Source organism: Rhinoraja longicauda, chromosome 9, assembly GCF_053455715.1.
Source record: "Rhinoraja longicauda isolate Sanriku21f chromosome 9, sRhiLon1.1, whole genome shotgun sequence".
NCBI classification, from domain to species: domain Eukaryota; kingdom Metazoa; phylum Chordata; class Chondrichthyes; order Rajiformes; family Arhynchobatidae; genus Rhinoraja; species Rhinoraja longicauda.
The window spans coordinates 35,964,356-35,984,744 of record NC_135961.1 but is presented as its reverse complement, the minus strand read 5'-3'; the positions used below and the strand labels follow the sequence as shown (position 1 = coordinate 35,984,744).

The following is a 20,389-nucleotide window of genomic DNA, read 5'->3' as shown; positions in this document are numbered from 1 at the left end:
GATTCCAAGATTCCGGATGTGAGGTGAGGTGGATACTGGGAGACCATCAATGTTGAGGATGAAGTTTTGGGTGGATTTGGTGAGCGTTTTTGGACCAATGATGATGATTTCAGATTTGTTGCAATTGAGTTTGAGGAAATTTGATTGAAGCCAAGATTTTATTTCAGTGATGCAGTTTGTCAGTGTAGAGTGTGTGGTGGGGGAGATTGACTTGGTGGAGATGAGGAGCTGGATATCATCGGCGAAGCAGTGGAAGTTGAGATCATGACGGCGGATTAATTGACCAAGGGGGAACAGGTAGAGGATGAAGAGGAGGGGGCCAAGGACTGAGCCTTGGGGGACACCTTGGGGGAGGGGAGCGGTGGGGGATTTACAGTTGTTAATGGAGATGAACTGGTGTCTGTCAGAGAGGTAAGATTTGAACCAGGATAGGGCTGTGCCGGTGATGTTAAGGGAGGTTTCAAGTCGGGTGAGGAGAATGGAGTGATTTATGGTGTCAAAGGCGGCGCTGAGGTCAAGTAGGATGAGGATGTTGAGGTTGCCAGCGTCGGAGGAGAGGAGAATGTCGTTTGTGATTTTGAGGAGCGCAGTTTCAGTACAGTGGTTTGAGCGGAATCCGGATTGGAAAGTTTCATACAGGTTATTGGTAGAGAGGTGGTATTTGAGTTGGGAAGCTACAGCACGTTCCAAAACTTTGGACAGAAAGGGTAGGTTGGAGATTGGTCTGAAGTTGTTTGGGGTGTCAGGGTTTAGACCAGGTTTTTTCAGAATGGGGGTGACAGCAGCGATTTTGAGGGATGGCGGGACGATGCCAGTGGACAGGGAGGAGTTTATTGTTGCAGTGATAAGTGGAGAGAGAGCAGGAAGGCAGGCCTTGACAAAGCTGGAGGGGATGGGGTCCAGAGATCAGGTGGCAGTTTTTATTCCTGTGAAGAGGTCAGTCCCAACAGTTTACCTAGCACCATTTTCTGACTAATGTGGATTCCCTTCAGTTCCTCCCTCCCACAAGATCCTCGGTCCCCTAGTATTTCCGAGAGATTGTTTGCGTCTTCGTCAGTGAAGACAGAACCAAAGTACTCGTTTAACTGTTCTGACATTTCCTTGTTTCCCAATATAAATTCACCTGTCTCTGATTGTAAGGGACCTACATTTGTCTTCACTAATCTTTTCCTTTTTACATACCTAAAGAAACTTTTACAGTCAGTTTTTATATTCCCCGCAAGCTTTCTTTCATGCTCTTTCCCCCCCTCTTAATTATTCCCTTTGTCCTCTTCTGTTGAGTTCTAAATTTCTGAGAGTTCAGGGTGGCAAAATGAGTAGAGATAATGGGTGGTTGATGTTTGGCATGGGCTCAGAGGGTTGCAGGGTGTGTGTCTGTTCCGGGTGTCACTGATTCCATAACACAATGATAACCAGAATCAAGGCACAATAATCTGCAGGTGCTGGTGTCTGGAACAAAATAAATTGCTGGAAGAATTTGCAGGTCAAGCAGCATCTGGAGGCAAAGGGGGAGTCAGAGCAGGGAAAATTGGTTTGAGCTCATTTTCAAACACTTATTGGGCATTAATGACAAATAGAAATAAATGTATACAATCTAATGGCCAATACAGAGTTGTAGTTGTAAAAGAGATGAGGGTTGTGAATTATATATTCTAGGATACCTTTAGGAGAGGCGAAATAGAGGTGAGATTGCCCTGATTTTAAAGCAAAGGATATCGGCAGTGGAGAAGAAGGATCTTGGTTCAGAAAAATCAAGAAGCAGAATCAGTTTGGGTGGAGCTAAGAAACGATAAGAGGGAGAAAACATTGGTATGATTGCAGATAGTTTCTGAACTGTAATGTTAATGCAAGGTATAAATCAGGAAATTAAATGCATGTGCAACAAAGATGATATAATAATCACTGGGTTTTCAATCTCATAGAGAGAGAACATCAAAGCGGGCTGTTTGACTCAAGGGTCCACGCCGCCACCGTTTACACCTTTTTTCCCCCACATTCTCATCAATTGCCCCCAGATTGCACAACTCATCTAAGTACTTTGGGGAATTTTCAATTAACCTCCCAACCTTTGGAATATTGGAGGAAACTGTAGATCAGTGGGAGAACATGTAAACTCCACGCAGATAGGATTTGGTTAGGATTGAACTTGTATCTCTGGCACTGTGAGAGTATCCTTATTGGTTGTTATCGTGCCATGCCAAATGTAGACTAGATGTAGTGTGAGCAAGTTAAATTAGTACTAATTGTGTAAAAAAGTAAATTTATGTTGAATCAGAGATAGTTTTCTCGATCAACATGCTTCGGAGCCAATGAGAAGACTACTTTGACTCTGGTATTGTGTAATGAGAAATGTGGTTTATTGACAACAAATGAGACTATGGAGAAGAATGTTCATAATATGATAGATATTTATTATAAAGTTTCAAAGTTCAATCGGAAACCAGTCTTGTATCTGAATAACAGAAAATATGAAGACGTGAGCAATGAGTTGGCTATGGTGATCCAGGAACATATATTATAAAATATAACAAGTTAATACATGGTTTACCAGGAAAATATAATATTTTTAGGTAAAAGAAGGTACAATTGGAGATAGACACAAAAAGCTGGAGTAACTCTGCGGGACAGGCAACATCTCTGGAGAGAAGGAATGGCTGATGTTTCGGGTCGAGACTCTTCTTCAGACTGGTTAGGGATAAGGGAAACAAGCGATATATTCGGTGATGTGGGGAGATAAAGAACAATGAATGAAAGATATGCAAAAAAGTAACGATGATAAAAGAAACAGGCCATTGTAAGCTGTTTGTAGGGTGAAAATGAGAAGCTCGTGCAAATTGGGTGGGGAGGGATAGAGAGAGAAGGAATGCCGGGGCCACCTGAAGTGAGAGAAATCAATATTCATGGGCTGTAAGCTGCCCAAGCGAAATATGAGGTGTTGTACCTCCAATTTGCATGACGTCTCACTCTGACAATGGAGGAGACCGAGGACAGAAAGGTCTGTGTAGGAATGGGATGGAGAATTAAAGTGTCCAGCACCTGGGAGATCAAGGTGGTTCAAACGGGCTGAGCGAAGCTGTTCCACAAAACGATCACCCAGTTTGCGTTTGGTCTCGCTGATGTATAAGTGCCCACATCTTAAACAACGAATACAGTAGATGAGGTTGGAGGAGGAGCAAGTGAACCTCTGCCTAACCTGAAAGGACTGACGGGGTCCCTGGACAGAGTCGAGGGAGGAGGTATAGCGACAGGTGTTGCATCTTCTGCGGTTGCAGGGGAAGGTACCTGGGGAGGGAGTGGTTTGGGTGGGAAGGGATGAGTTAACCAGGAAGTTGCGGAGGGAACGGTCTCTGCGGAAGGCTGAAGGGGGAGATGGGAAAATGTGGCTGGTGGTGGGATCCCATTGGAGGTGGCAGCAATTTTGGAGAATTATGTGTTGTAATGTGGAGATGTTCTCCAGCCTTGCAACCAAAAGAAATGGAAGATAGTATTAGATTAGAGGAAAAGGCTTATTGTCAAATAAAGCAATGATTAAGGGTTTGATAAGTTTCAGAATTCAGGCAAGAGTACAATACTTTGTTGACCTGTGAAAAACAAAAAAAAACAATATAAGAGCTTCTATGAAAGAAAGAAAGATTTAGCAAAAATTATGGTTTCATCAGAGCTATGATATCACCTTGGGGAGTAATGAGATGGCAACAAAATAGGAATACAGGAAAAAAATACATTAATTCTTGGAAATTATGGTATATCAAGGGTTGAAAGAAATTAGCATTAGTAAAAACAATAATATTGTAAGAAGAAGTTTGATATTTCAGAACCAAATAACCTGCATTCTAGGTTTTGAAGGAGTTGGCAATTAATTGGTGGATGCAGTCGTTGTCGGCATCTCGTTTTCTTACAATATTTCTGGAGTCATTCAGCCCATCGTCAATGATCTCAGATCAAACTACCAGTCCCATTCCCTTCCTTATTTTCCTGGAACTATTCTCTCACATATTACTAAAGCTTTGTAGATTTTGGAACAATTTGGAAAGTAGCAAATTTCACCCATTGTCTAAAAAAGAGAGAAAGAAAACCAGCCCTCAGAATAATAGATTAGTTAGTCGAACATTGGTCTAAGACAAAATACTGGAACTGTTTATTAGGGAAGTGATAACAAGCCAGTTAGAAAATATTTATGGGGATTGGACAGGGTCCACATAACTGTTGGCATTTTGTGACATTGCACCTGCAGAATAGATAGGCATGAATCAGCGAGCATGGTGCATTTGGATTTTAAAAAGGCCTTTGATAGGGTGCCACATTATTGGAGCATGTGGTATTGGGGACAATTTCCTGCAATGGACTGAGGATTGATTAACCGATAAAAATAGATGGTAGGGATAAATTGGTCATTAAGTTATGGGTGGGGATGAGCAGGGGATGAGAGCTAGGGTGTTGTAGGTGTCTGTCTTGGAGCCCCAGATATTCTTAATCCATATCATTGGTTTGGATGAGGGTATCAAGTATAACATTATCCAGGTCTGCTGATATGCTGTTGGGTAGCATTGAGGAAGATGCAGAGAATGTACAATGGCGATAAAGATAATGAATTGGCGAGCACACAGCAAATTGAATATAATCTAGGAATTTGTGAAGGCTACATTGATGAACTTTTTAAAAGCTGTGGTAAATTAAAAGGTGTTGATATTCAAAGGAATCTGGGGGCGGGGGGATGTCCTTTTGGGCAAATTAGTGGAAGTTGATGTGCAGGTTTTTGGCTTTTTGTAATGTGGTTTGAGGACAAGAGCAGAGACATCACACTCCAACTAAAAAGGTCCCATTTGGTGAAGGGTGTATTTGTGACAGAGCGAGTTCCACAGATAGTGGAGAGAGAATAAGTAGGCTGGAGCTATACTTGATGTTTCCCAAGATTAGGATAGGGTCATGGTATCAATTAGGACAGAAATGTAAAGTATTTTCTAAACCCAGAAGCTGATGTGCAGATCAATGGACAGATGGAATTTAATCTTGATAAGTGTGAGGTGATGTACTTTTGGAGAACTGATAAAGGTGGGGGCATACACAATAAATATTAGAACCCAAGGGAGTATTGAGGAACCGAGGAATCTTGGTGTATGTTCAAGGAGCCTTGAAGGAGATAGCACAGGTAGATAAGATGGTAAATGGCATCTGAACAAGGCATAGATATAAGAGCAAGGAGGTTAGGTTACAAGATTATTCAAAAGGTGAGTGCACAACTGGAGTGTTATGTGCACTTCTGATCTCAACACTCTAGGAAGGACCTGATTTATTGGAAAGAAGGCAAGGAACTACACTAAGATGTGGCATTTCAGGTATGAGGAGCAACTGTTTACGCTAGGTTTCTGCATTTTGCAGTGGAAGAGTGGGAATCAGATGGAGGTGTACATAGGACAGATAGTAAGAAACATTTCCCTGTGACAGATATCTAAAACTATAGGGCCTAGTTTTATGCTAAAGACTAGATGTATGGTAATGATTCTAGATTTACAGAAAACAGTTAGAGGGGATCTGATGATGTTTTTCATCCAAAAGATGCTTGGAATCTGGAATGCACTGCCTGAGTGCATTGTGGAGGCAGATATTCTGATATTATTTAAGATGGACATCTGAATCACCAAGACATAAAATGATGTGGACGAAGTGCTGGTAAATGGTATTGGTACAGATAGGTGCATGCTGAATGACTTTAAATCTATCAAATTTACTCCTCAAAGGGCTGTGAAGGCGCTGCTGCTGAGTATATTTAGGGCAGAGATGAACAGTGTTTATTTCTGGAATCAGCAGATCAGTGCTGGAATGAATCGTTGAGTAAATGATTAGCTGTGATCTTATTGAATGGTGGAGGAGGCATGTTCTATTTAGTGCCCTATTCCTACACTTTTTGTGTCGTTTGGTGACCTTCATTTAAGCTTCATCTTTTAAGCACCTTCATTAATGAATCACCCAAAGCAAGTATTTCTGCCAATCAGAAAACATAAGGATGTAATTGAATTTTGTCCCAAAGTTGTTGATTTTGAGATACTCGTTGGCTTTATATTCATTGTTGGGTTGAAAGATGCCGTGATGTTCAGGCTAATGGGTGATACATTGGCTACTAATGTCTGTGAATTTGCATGCACACTTTCATCATGGTTCGGACATTTACCTTATTTGAATGGATTGTAATCTACCTTATTTGAATGGATCCTGGAGTCATGATGATGAATGTCAGAGGTCCCAATACAGCATTTGGTTATGGTTAATTATGTATGACTCTAGGACTAATTCATTGCTCCATAAATCGGTCCACTGCGATTTCTCCACTAGGACTCTAATTGTTCTGCATTGGTAGTTGACCCATTGGCCATCTGATGCTATATGGACCAAGGGTTAAAATAGACTATTTCACAGATCAGATAAGGTGCTTCTATACATTTTATTCATGTTTTTGAGCATGTTTGTTAATGTACAAAACATTTAATTCCCTCAACCATTTTTTGTGTCTGTCCCAAGTTCTCTGAGGCAGATCTTGCATGTGACCGTGCTCTTTGGGGAGTTGGCATCTCAGCCACTCTCTTCCTGCCCTAACTATGATTCACTCAACCCCAATGGTATTCATATTTGGTATTGATTTATTATTGTCATGTACCCAGATACAGTGAAAAGCTATGTTTGTGTGCTATCCAGTCAAATTCTATCATAAATGAGTACAATCAAGCCATATACAAGTACAGCAGGCAGTTCAAATAAAAAACTACCAGAGTACAGGATAGTGCTACAGTATTACAGCTTTACGGTTGAAGAAAATGTCCAATGGGATCGTTTGGAAGATCAGGACTACACCCTATCTAATGGAAGGGTGATAATAGTGCAGTAGAAGCTGTTCCTGAAACTGTTGTGTAGGAAGGAACTGCAGATGCTGGTTTATATTGAACATAGACACAAAATGCTGGGATAACTCCGCAGATCAGGCAGCATTTCGAGAAAAAGAATAGGTGATGTTTTGGGTCGGAACTCTTCTACGGAAACTGGTGTTCTGTTCTTTCAAGCTTTTGTATCATCTGCCTGTTGGGAGAGGGGTGAAAGATAAAGAGACTGGGGTGAAAAAGATGCTTGATTATGTTCGCTGCTTTCTGAAGGCAGTGTGATGTAGATGGAATCGATGATAGAGAGGCTTTGTGTGATAGACTGCGATACATTCACAACTCTCTACAATTTCTTGCGGTCTTTGGCAGAGTTTTGCAAAACTAAGCTGTGATGAATCCTGATAGGATGCTTTCTATGGTACATCTGTAGAAATTGGTAAGAGTCATGGAGAGATGCTGAATTTCCTGAGGGAACAGCGGCATCGAAAGGCTTTCTTGGCTGTATCTTCAATGTGGTTGTGCATGCCCTGGCTTTAAGAAAGGGAATGAGATATGTTGGTGGCTGAGAGGGTTTCATATAAAGGGAGAGTGCTGTACCAAATGAGAGAGCAAAGTCAGGTGGAAGGGAATGTGGGTATTAGATATAGATGAGCTTTTGGATCTGCACTCTCCATCTGCTGCTTTAGATTTGTTAGCATCGATTATATCAGCATCTTTGCAAGAGAAAGGGAAGTGTGAAACTAGTATCTTGCAATGTATCGAATGATATGCCTGCTTGTATAACTGAACTCCTTAAAGCTCCATTGATAATATAAACTGGTTCTGTTTCTTAAACAGACTTCTAAAATAATTTCACTGAGTTCAGGGCTTCCCATGTTGATGTCGGCCTTGGCTAAATTTAGCATCTTAGTAGCTGTTCTTTTCTCGTTCAAAAAACAACCTTGATTTCTAACACATTATAATCACAATTGGATAAAAATCCACACAAAGCGGCAAAGTACATCTGCTAAATATTTATCAGGAAATCTAATAAGGCATTGTCTTATTGTTTCAGGGTATATTATTGCAGAAAACTATTTGTCAATACAAAAGTTAAAACCTTCCAATAAAATCATTACTTTTGCGACAACCTTGTCTAGTTAATTAATTTACTACATCACTCTTGCCACCAAAGAGCCCATGTAAAACTTTCACCATATTCTTAACTTGCCTTCTGATTATTAAGAAATTCAAGTTAGAGTACCTGCTCCATCATTCTATAAGACAAGGCTCTGTGTGGCACCTTGTTACTCTCCTCCTGCCTGCTTTTATTGCCCTTAATTCTCCTGGTATGTTAAAATCTTAATGATCCGCAGCTTTCTGGATAAAAACACTTCTGCCTCATCCCAAATTAACAACATTATTCTGAGATTATTCTCCTTGGTTGCATCAATGAGATTCCCCCTTATCTTTCTCAACTCCAGCGAGTACAGGCCCAGTGCCGTCAAGCGCTCATCATTTGTTAACCCACTCATTCCTGGGATCATTCTTGTCAACCTCATCTGGACCCTCCAGAGCCAGCTCATCCTTCCTCAGATATGGTGCCCAAAATTGCTCACAATACTCCTGACCAGCCTGGCCTGACCAGCATTTTCTAGAGGCTCAGCATTACATTCCTGTTTTTGTGTTCCAGCCCTCTTGAAATAAATCCTAGCATTATGTTTGCTTTCCTTACTGCCGATTCGACTTGCAAATTAATCTTTTGGGAATCCTGCACTAGCACTCCCAAGTCCCTTGGTACCTCTGATTTCTGGATTCTCTCCCTATTTAGAAAATAATCTACGCCTTTATTCCTATCATCAAAATGCACGACTCCTCACTTTGCTACACTATATTCTATCTGCCACTTCTTTGCCCACTCTCCGAACCTGTCCAAGTCCTTCTGTTGAGTCCCTGTTTTCTCTACACTATCTGCATTTACTTTTTCAAAGAATTCCAGCAGATTCGTCAGGCAAGATCTCCCCTTCACAAAACTGTGCTGACTTTGGCCTATTTTATCATGAACTTCTAAGTACTCTGTAGCATCACAACTTTGTAAGGGACTCTAAAATCTTACCAACTACTGAAGTCCAACTAACTGGTCTATAGTTTCCATTATTCTGTTTTGCTCCTTCTTGTGCAGCGGGGTAATATTGGCAATTTCCAATCGTCTGGAAATTAGCTTTTGCAATATTATCATCATACATAGGCATTTATTCACAAAATGCTGGAGTAACTCAGTAGGTCAGGCAGCATCTCAGGAGAGAAGGAATGGGTGACGTTTCGGGTCAAGACCCTTCTTCAGACTGCCTGACCTGCTGAGTTACTCCAGCATTTTGTGAATAAATACCTTCGATTTGTACCAGCATCTGCAGTTATTTTCTTACTTACTTTATCATACATCGGCATATGGCTGGTAAAGGATTGCATTCCAAAAGCCTGGGAACATGTTGTAGGTTCACCTTTTCAGTCTGGTGTTTACGTGTGCCATTCGAGAAAGCTGAAAGGAGTTAAAAGATTACTTTTTTTTTAAATGAAAGGCGAATAAATTGGAGTGGTGTTCACTAATACCAGTGGAGCCAAATAGCTACTGAGGCTTGGCTTGTTATCTCGGTTCTCCGTAAGTAGCAGTATCTTAAGCTTCGGAGAATATCCAGACAAAATAATGCACAATCTTTTGGAGCATTTTGGCCATGAACACGCGGTGATGTGAGAGCTAATGGGTACAGCTAATCCCATGCTTTGCTGTCACCATGGCAGCACGGATCAATTCAGAGATTGAACTGGTCTCAAGGTTTTATTTCCAAAATATCTGCCAGATCTGATTCTTAGCCCTGTGAATATTAATGTGTATTGCAACTGTTTGAAACAGCAGATTCATAAAATGGATTTTAGTTTAATTGGCTCCAATACGAAGAATCCCCAAAACGCTTGTTAATCGGGCATTTCAAAGGGTACTTTGGTGTTTTTTTTGGTTTTCCTCGTCCACCAAGCCCACAGTCATTTTTTCCTTACAAATTGGTGTTACATTTTCTCCTTTGGACCAGTGAAATGAGTCCAGATTATAAAATTGATTTTAAAGTTAAAAGGTATTCAAACAGCGTCCATTTTGGTAACAGACTTGCTAATGCCAGGGGTCTCAGCACAAAATAATTTTTGTTAGGAAATTTGAAAGGTCAGAAATGCCATTTTATAGAGCCACTAGACCAAGTGGACCCGTTGTGCCCAAACCTCTCCTGCATTGGTGAAGTTCCCCCTCCCTCCCCTCCCTCCCCCCCTCCCTCCCTCCCTCCCCCCTCCCTCCCTCCCCCCCCCCCTCCCTCCCTCCCCCCCCCCCTCCCTCCCCCCTCAACAGAGAATCATAAAAGATAGATGTATGTGCTTGTCTGAGTTAGGGCATGGGGTAGTATAATTTTGGGTGATTGTCAGGATTATATTGAGTAGAAATTAAGAGTGTCTGGGAATGGACATAAAACAATACAGCACAGAAACAGACCCTTCAACCCACAATGTCTGTGCCAAAGGTGATGACAGGTTAAACTAATCTCTGCCTGAACGTGATCCATATCCCTCCATGCGCGTGTCTAAAAGTCTCTTAAATATCACTATCAAATGTGCTTCTGCCACCACCTCTCTGTGTTTAAAAAAAAAATTACCCCACACCTCTCTCAAACATTCCCCCTCTCACCTTAAAAAGATTCCGACTGTCAACTTTGCCATGCCTCTCATAATTGTGCATACTTCTATCAGGTGCACCTTGACCTTTGACACACGTGAGCATGTTGAGATGGTTATATTGTGAAGCAATTGGGATGTGGTTGAAGATCTCAACAGATATGCTGGGCAGAGATAGACTTAAATGATGTTTATAATTAGAACTGATTGGGATGATCTTATCAAAAATCTATCTATATCATGAGAATTTTATTTTGGTGTCAAAAAAGGTATCAAGCTGTAAAGTTTGGTCTCGGGCCTGTACCTGAAGGAAGGTTTGTTTGTGGGGAAGGATTTGAGCTGGTGCTGTGGCTGAAGACGATGGCTTTGTCTGGAAATGTTTTATTGAAGGAAATATCAGTTCTAACATTTTTGGAGATATTGGAGGGGTCAGCAGAGGAGCTGGCAGTGGAGATGGAGTTCGGTTTTATTTTGTATGGAAGCTGGTGTTTGGATGATGTTTCTGAGAGGGTGAAGCATCAGTGGTAGCATTGAAAGACCAGGAGACAAAGCCATTATCACTGATTGTCAAGATGAGTGCAATCCTTCTGGAGTGTTGGAGGAACATGGGACACTCGTACATGTCAAAGGTTGCCAGCATGTTATGGGTCACATGAATGACATTTATGTATGGTTACAAGAGTGGAAGGGATTGAAGGAATTTGGATTGGAAGCATGGTTTGGATTAGCACAGATCTGGGAGACAGTAGCTGTTCTGTAATTTTGGAGGTAAGGGAAGATTCTTTATGACATCAGTTACCAGCCCTAAATGGGAATTAGTTTTAAAGCTGTGATAAATCTAACGACTTCACAATTGCTAATAAGTTTACTGTTAAATCTTAAGCCTAGTAGAGATATTAGTTTTAACAAGTCAGGTTGTGGAGCAAAATGAATGGTTCAGCAATTTGTGGAGAATTGTAACTTGTGCTACATCCTATTTTACTCAAACTGCTGGAATTTTTCATGAATTAATAATGATCTACATTATATCATTTTTAATTCTTTGTATTTCCATTGTTTTCAGTCCAATTTGTGAGTGTTTAGGACTATTGCCAGTTGTTTGAGGAACGCAACAGAACAAAACTAAAACCAAAGCCTGCCCCTGCCTGACATTCCCAGATGTTTCTAATAGAAGTCATTGTATGGTGATCAAAGCAGAAATATTGCCTTCCTTCCTCCATCTGCACCCCACACTTGGCCAAGTTTCTAATCAAATATGTGTTATGTCGCAAGCATTTCCACTGCTCTTAGCCATACTCATTGAATCGAAGGTGCAACTATTTCTGTTTTACTTAAAGCATTTGCAAATACAGGTTTAGAAGTTTCATATGACTGACATTTTATAGATACAGCATGGAAACAGGCCCTTCAGCCTATTGAATCAACGCTGACCATTGATCACCTATTCACACTAGTTAAATGTTATCCCACTTTCTCATCCACTCTCTGCGCACTCGGGGCAATTTTACAGAGGCTAATGAACCTACAACCTCTACGTCTATGGGACATGAGAGGGAACTGGATACCCGGAGGAGCTGGTCACAGGGATCAACACGCAAACTTCACACAAACAATATCCAAGATCAGGATTGTACCCGGGTCTCTGGCGCTGGCAGCAGTTCTACCAGCTGTGCCACTGTGCTCCCTCTTAGCCGAGGTTTAAATCTATTTATAAATGTGTTTTTATTCCAGCTGGTTGGTGTTTTTACCAGGCATTGCTTATTGATAGAAATTCTATGGAAAAATACTTTCAGTCAAATATACTGTCTTGGAATAAAGGAACACAGGTTTTATCACGACAATATTAATGGCTGTTCCTTCAATTGCTTAGGATCTATGCTTTAGGTTTTGTTCTGTGAACCTCTGCCTTTTTCTGCATCCTTTTAAGGTATTGCTTCATATCTATTTTCTGACCACAATTTTGGATGCATGCCCTAATAATAGCTGTTAAAATGGCCCAGTGTCCAATTTTGAATGTTCACTATAACATGAAAGACTTTGGGTTGTGTTTTTTACATTGAATATGTTCTCAACAGTAGCACTCAGCCATGCAGTGAGATTTTAGTTTCATTGTGTCTATCTTAATGTGCATCTCCAGTACAAATATTTGTGTTGTTTGGACAATGTTATTCACTGATCATCCTTTAAGAATTCTTGTTGTACTTTAACATGGCTGCTCTTGTCAGGATCTTTGAGAGTCTGAGGACCTAGCTGATTTTGAATTTAAAAAAAAACCTTTTCTGATTGTGGTCTGTAGGCAGGAAGTCGAGGACCCAATTGCTGAAGTGAGTGCTGACTCAAATTTCCACGAGTTTGGAAATTAGCTTGGATGGGATAATGATATTGAAAGCAGAACTGTAGTCTCTGAAATAGGAGTCTCCTGCACAATACGAACAATTTACAGAAGCCAATTAATCTACAAACCTGTACATCTTTGAGTGTGGGACGAAACCAGAGTACCTGGAGAATACCTACGTAGTCACAGGGAGAATGTACAATCTCTGTGCAAAGAGCACCCTGGCCCAAGTTCAAATTCAGGATCGAACCTGGGTCTCTGGCGCTGTAAGGCAGCAACTCTACCACTGCACCACTGTGCCGCCCTAAAGCACTTGTATGCAGGTCTTAGCCTTCTCCTGGGAATGTAAAAATTAAAGATATTGTGACTAAGTTTATTCCTTTTTTTATCAAATAGAATTTTAGAAACGTTTACTTTATTTTTCTGAAAGTATTGCTTCTTTTCAAGAGAGTGGTGGTTTGGGCTCTTCTTTGAGTGTGAGGGCTGAGGAAAGTTTATTTTGTAATATTTGGGGTGTTGTGAAGTTGAATTGAATAAATTTTATTAGCCAAGTATGTATACATACAAGGAATTTGCCTTGGTGCTTTACTCGCAAGGATAACAACACGATAAACAGTAGAAAATTAAAAATAAAACATAATTTAAACATGCAAAGAATAAAATAAAACACCAGAGCAAAAGGAGGCTACAGACTTTTGGCTGTTGAGTAGAGCTACTTATGTCTGGCTGTGGCAGCTTTCCGGAGTCTCCTCCCAGAGGGAAGTGGTCCAAAGAGTTTGTGGCCAGAGGGAGATGGGTCAGAGATTATCTTACCCGCTCGCTTCCTGCCCCTTGCAGTGTACAGTTCGTCAATAGGGGGAAGGTTGCAGTCAGCAACCTTCTTGGCTGATCAAACGATGTGCTGCAGAGCCGGATGTCATGCTTGGTGGCTGAGCCAAAACAGATCATGATGGAGACGGTGAGGACAGACTCTATGATGGCAGGACGTACATCCACTGTTGGGCCTTTTTGACTGTGGAGTCGATGGTGGCCTCCCATTTTAGGTCCCTGGAGATGATGGTTCCAAGGAACTTAAATGACTCCACAGATGTGACTGCATCAGTCTGAGGAAGGGTCTCGACCCGAAACGTCACCCATTCTTTCTCTCCTGAGATGCTACCTGACCTGCTGAGTTACTCCAGCATTTTGTGAATAAATACCTTCGTGGTGTTGTTGATGGTGAGTGGGGGGAGGGGAAGGGGAGCTCTCCTAAAGTCTACAATCAATTCCACTGTCTTAAGAGCATTGTGCTCCAGGTTGTTGCGATGGCACCAGGACGCCAGCTGTGTCACTTCCCGTCTGTAGGCAGATTCCTCCCCATCCTGGATCAGTCCAATCAGGGTTGTGTCGTCCACAAACTTGAGAAGCTTGACAGAGGAGTCTGGAGGTGCAGTCGTTGGCGTAGAGAGAGTAAAGAGGAGGGGAGAGTACGCAGCCTGTGGAGCTCCTATGCTGAGGGTCAGCGGGTCCGAGATGTGCTTTCCCAGCCTCACATGCTGCTTCCTGTCTGTCAGGAAGTTGACGATCCACTGACAGAGGGGTTCAGGCACAGTCAACTGGGAGAGTTTTGAGTGTAGTAGCTCTGGCACAATGTGTTGAATGTAGAGCTGAATTCCACAAACAAAATTCTTGCATTGGTCCCCTGGAGGATGAAGTGTAGGCCTAGGTTGACTGCGTCATCCACTGATCTATTGGCCCGGTATACAAACTGCAGGGGGTCCAGCAGGGGGTTTGTGATATTTTTCAGGTGGGCCAGCACAAGTCTTTCAAGCGTTTTCATGACTACAGAGGTCAGGGCGACAGGCCTATAGCCATTAAGACCAGTAATCCGTGGCTTTTTGGGTACAGGAACAATAGTGGAGACTTTGAAGCAGGCAGGGACAGTGCAGGTTTGCAGGGACTGATTGAAAATGTCTGTGTAGACTGGTGCCAGTTGTTTGGCATAGAGCTTGAGGGTAGAGGGGAATGCATTGTCCGGTCCTGGAGATTTCTGGCTTTTCTGTCGGAATACAAGTTAGGTTAAAACCAGACGAATAGCAGCACAATTAATTTGTCCTGGGACTTGGAGGCCTGGACTAATGCCTGAAAATTAAATTCAAATCCCATTGTGAAAGGAGTGGTGGTGGAGGCGGATACAATAGGGAGATACAATAGGGCCATTAAAGAGGTTTTAAGATAGGCATATGGGTGCGGGGGGGATTTGGATCACATGCAGGCAGAGGAGATTAGTTTACCCAGGCATCATGTTAGGTTTGGACATTGTGAACTGAAGGGTCTGTTCCTGTGCTTTTCTGTTCTATGTTTGAAAGTGAATTTAAATTGTTAATGAGATATCACTGATATTAGTAATGCTAACAGTGAAACTTTTGACTTGTTGCCACAATTGACAACGCACATTACTGTTCTTTAGGAAAGGAAATTGGTATGCATTATCCATTCATAGCAGTTTAGAATCATCTGCAGAGTGATGGATCTGGAATCACCTAGAGACCAAAACCATTCATATTTTGGAATTTAGGCATTTCTGTCCATACCAGCTCCAATTCCAGAACAAATATAACGCACATGTTTTAAATTATAGTCCAATATAGAAAATTGTTCTAAGTTGGAATATCTTCTATTTTAAGAATGTATTCTTGAATATATTCTGGTTCCTTAAAGGGCTATAATCCCCTTAGATGCACAGATGTTGATTTTTGAATCACTGTTGTTGAGTGGGTTGTTGGACAATTGAAGTCACAATAGACACTAGACAATAGACAATAGGTGCAGGAGGAGGCCATTCGGCCCTTCGAGCCAGCACCGCCATTCAATGTGATCATGGCTGATCATTCTCAATCAGTACCCCGTTCCTGCCTTCTCCCCATACCCCCTGACTCTGCTATCCTTATGAGCTCTATCTAGCTTTCTCTTGAATGCATTCAGAGAATTGGCCTCCACTGCCTTCTGAGGTAGAAAATTCCACAGATTCACAACTCTCTGACTGAAAAAGTTTTTCCTCATCTCAGTTCTAAATGGCCTACCCCTTATTCTTAAACTGTGGCCCCTTGTTCTGGACTCCCCCAACATTGGGAACATGTTTCCTGCCTCTAACGTGTCCAACCCCTTAATAATCTTATACGTTTCGATAAGATCTCCTCTCATCCTTCTAAATTCCAGTGTATACAAGCCATTAAACTTCCATGAGAAAAAAAGATCAATGAATTTGGTCAGAAACTCCATATTAACTTGGGTTCCATGCTGGACGAACGCATCTCGAAGAAGTACTCTTCGCCAATAATTTTGACTTGTACCTCAGTTTCAAGAACTGTTCAACCGACGAGCAAGAGTGTGAAGCAGTCGTAATCACAGCAAATGCCCAGGTTTTTATTCTATCACCATCCTGTAATTTCATTCTGGTCCTTTGGAAGGATAGATGCAACAGTGATGTCAGCAGAGTGGTAAATGGTTAAGAGGAAATGACCCTGGAAGTCCTCAACTTCGGCCTCAGGCTTATGAAGTCTTGAGATATTGTTAAAATGGGCATTAAACCGTCCATTGACTGCCTTCTCTCTGTACTCCCCTGAGGTGAGCAACATTTTGAAATAGCACTTGGAATAAAGGGATCATTTTGGTAAAGTCCTTTAACCTCCATCTTGGCTAATGGCCTGGAACAGAGGCTGTCTTTACAAGAAAAGATTGGATAGGTTGGGTGTAATCGCTCTGCAACCAAGGAGACTGAGGAATGACCTTAAAGGGATTTATAAAATTACGCGAGTCATAGACGGGATAGATATTCAGTCTTTTCCCCAGGTCATTGAAATCTAAAACTAGAGGGCACAAGTTTAAGATGAGAGGGAAGAAATTTAAAAGCGATCTTGGGGTAAATAATTTTTGCAATGAGCTGCCAGAGGAGTTGGCGGAGGCAGATGCAATTACCATATTTTAAAGACTTTTAAACAATTTGGTGTACTGAATGATTCTGCACTCTATGTTAATGAGAGCATGCAAATAGAAATGCTGAGGGAACCCAGTATATCTGAAGTATATAAAATGTATAAATTGCAAAGCATGAAAAGCTATGGAACTGACAACACTAAACTGGAGATCGTCTTTGGAAGGCAGAGGGCTAATATTTTGACAGATTAAATGCGATAAGGTCAGTGAATCAGTAGTACTGAAGAATCCACTCAACTCATGGATGCTGGAATCTTTTTCAAGGCTTGCTAATGGAGCTCAGCCTGCATGCTGCGCCTAACTTCTCTGGACATAGCAAATGTGGGCAGAGTTTTACTATTTGTCACTGAAGTGCTGAATCCATTCCATGATTGAGCTTGTTTATGCTGAATAAACTCTTCAAGATGTAGGTATAAGGAACTGCAGATTTTGTTTATATATAATGGACACAGGCAGCATCTCTGGAGAACATGGATAGGTGGCGTTTCTGGTTGGGAGCCTTCTTCCCGTGTGTGTGTGTGTGTACATTAAATGACTGGTGCATTTCTTTCATAGATCATTCTTGGGAAAACATTTTAATGCTGAAACAAATGTTTAGCGTTTTGTATTTCCCCTTTCATCTGAAAAGTCTCAACCGTCTGCTTGTGGAATAAAGTTAAGTATTGTGACTTATTTTTACAGGCAGCTCATAAAGTACTATCAGAATATGGGAATCCTGAACTTCAAATGCTGGCTGTACTTGCCCAGGAGGGTGGCGTTTGGAAGAACTCTGTACTTGACAACATTTTCTCCCAAGAGCCATTGGAACAGGATAAAGGTAGGACATGAGAAAAACCTTACAAGGAAGATTTCAGTCCTGAGAAGATTTGGGAAGTTTTCTTCGATGTCGGAGTCAAAGAGCACAGAAACAAACCCTTTTGGCCCACCATGTCCATGCTGACTATCAAGTTCTTGTCTATATTAATCTCATTTACCAGCACTTGGCTCATAGCTTCTCAATTTCCAGAGGCCTGTTGTGAGAATGTATTTTCCACTATCATCCAGTGTGTTCCAGATTCCATCCACCCTCTTAATGAAAGTTCTTCCTCAGTTCCTTTTTAAAGCCTATGTTTTGGATAGTTCCTAAAATCTACCCTATGTAACACCTCTCATAATTTTTTTAACCTCTATCAAGCGATTCAGGCTCCTCAAAGAAACACAAACCCAATCTATCCAGTCCCTCTTCATAACTGAAATGTTTCATCCCAGGCAATGTCCTGGTAAATCTCTCATGCACTCTCCAGTGTAAACATGCCTTCCTATTAGTGTGATGAGTTGAATTACATTAGTACTCCAGCTGTGGCCTGGCTAATGCTTTACAAAGTTAGTCCATAACCTCCCTGCTCTTGTATTCTGTATTCCAGCTAATGAAGGCAAATATCCCTTCTTTCAGGCATGCCTACCTCCGTGATGTCATGGGTAAATACGGTGGTGTAGAAGATAGTGATGATAGTTATCAGAAAATACAGCAGGATCTTGATCATTGGGCAAGTAAGCTGAGGAATGGTTAATGAAGTTTAATGCTGATAAGTGTGAGGTGTTGCATTTTGGGAAGTCAAACCAAGGCAGTATCATAGTGAATGGTAGGGGTGTGGGGAGTGTTGTGGAGCAGAGGAATCTAGGAGTGCAGGTATGTAGTTCTGAAAGTTGTATCACAGGTCTACAAGGTGGTCAAGAGGCTTTTGGTGCGTTGGCCTTCATGAATCAAGGTATTGAGTATAGAAGTTGGGACATTATGTTACAAGATGAATGTGAGGCCACATTTGGATTGTTGTGATCAGTTTTGGTCACCCTGCTATAGGAAGAATGTCATTAAGCTGAAACGAGTGCAGAGAAGATTTAGGAGGATGTTGCCAGGATGGGAGGGGGAAGATGTAATAGAAGCTGAGGGGCAAATTTTTCACTCAGTGGGTGATGGGTATCTGGAACAAGCTGCCAGAGAAGGTAGTTGAGACAGATACTATAACATAATTTAAAAGACGCTTGGATTGGTATATGGATAAGAAAGGCTTAGGGATATGGGCCAAACATGGGCAGTAATTTTAATTGACATTGGATATTTGCAGATCTGGAATCTGAATAAACTTCCACAGTTGCAATTTTATTGCAGCCGCTCCGAAATGTCCATTGGCCAGTTTAGTTTCCACTTATAAATGCGATAGTATGACCTTCCTGATGTTGCCGATTAGTGGCAAATTAACAGGACTTTTGTAACCAAAAACCATTGAGGCATGGAGGCTGAAAGTGCACAAATACAGTGCCCTCCATAACGTTTGGGACAAAGACCCATCATTTATTTATTTGCCTCTGTACTACACAATTTGAGATTTGTAATAGAAAAAAATCACATGTGGTTAAAGTGCACATTGTCAGATTTTAATAAAGGCCATTTTTATACATTTTGGTTTCACCATGTAGCAAGTACAGCAGTGTTTATACATAGTCCCCCCATTTCAGGGCACCATAATGTTTGGGACACAGCAATGTCGTAAATGAAAGTAGTCATGTTTAGTATTTTGTTGCATCTCCTTTGCATTCAATGACTGCTTGAAATCTGCGATTCATGGACATCACCAGTTGCTGGGTGTCTTCTCTAGTGATGCTCTGCCTGGCCTGTATTGTAGCCATCTTTAGCATGCTTGTTTAGGGGGCTAGTCCCCTTCAGTTTTCTCTTCAGCATATAAAAGGCATGCCCAATTAGGTTCAGATCAGGTGATTGACTTGGCCACTCAAGAATTGACCATTTTTTAGCTTTAAAAAACTCATTTGCTGCTTTAGCAGTATATTTGGGATCATTGCCTTGCTGTAGAATGAACCGCCAGCCAAAGAAAATTACAAATCTCAAATTGTGGAGTACTGGGGCAAATAAATAAATGAATTGTCCCAAACATTATGGAGGGCACTGTAGTTGGCACTGTTGGGTTGTTTAGGATTGCTAATATAATGCAGTTTATCAGACTTCCATTGCCAACCATTTTTCAATTGAAAATAGCAAAAAAAATGTACATGCATCAATGATGATAGAAAAAATAAACTGCAGTCGGTCCAGTGTGTTTGAGATTCACATTTTAATCTGCAGCAAACCCACCTTTCCTTAAACCAGTCCCATAAAACTTTGCTGCATTCCTTATGGCAATTATACTCTTTTTTGAGTTAGGAAACCAAAAGTCACAGTTTCATACAGCATGAAAACAGGTCCTTTGGCCCACGGTATCAATACCATCCAGTGCTTGGCTCCTGTCTTCTCTGTTGTAAGGCTTCTTCAAGTGCCCATTCAATGTCGTGAGAGTCTCGGGAAGAAGTGAGTCATCTTTGAGTTTAGACACAAAATGCTGGAGTAACTCAGCGGGTCAGGCAGCATCTCAGGAGAGAAGGAATGGGTGACATTTCAGTTCGAGATAGGATGTAATTGGAGACAGGAAGACAGTGGGAGAACTGGGAAGGGGAGGGGAAAGAGAGGGACAGAGGAACTATCTCA

General features: G+C 41.5%; 1 protein-coding gene across 1 annotated transcript in view; it reads left to right on the top strand.

Moving 5' to 3' along the window:
- znf292b (zinc finger protein 292b) overlaps positions 1–20,389 on the top strand; it is a 144,741-nt gene that overhangs the window by 88,151 nt on the left and 36,201 nt on the right. Inside the window, exon 4 of the mRNA XM_078405134.1 lies at positions 17,554–17,689. Within this exon, the coding sequence (XP_078261260.1) occupies positions 17,554–17,689 (136 nt within the window). The remainder of the gene's footprint in view (positions 1–17,553; positions 17,690–20,389) is intronic.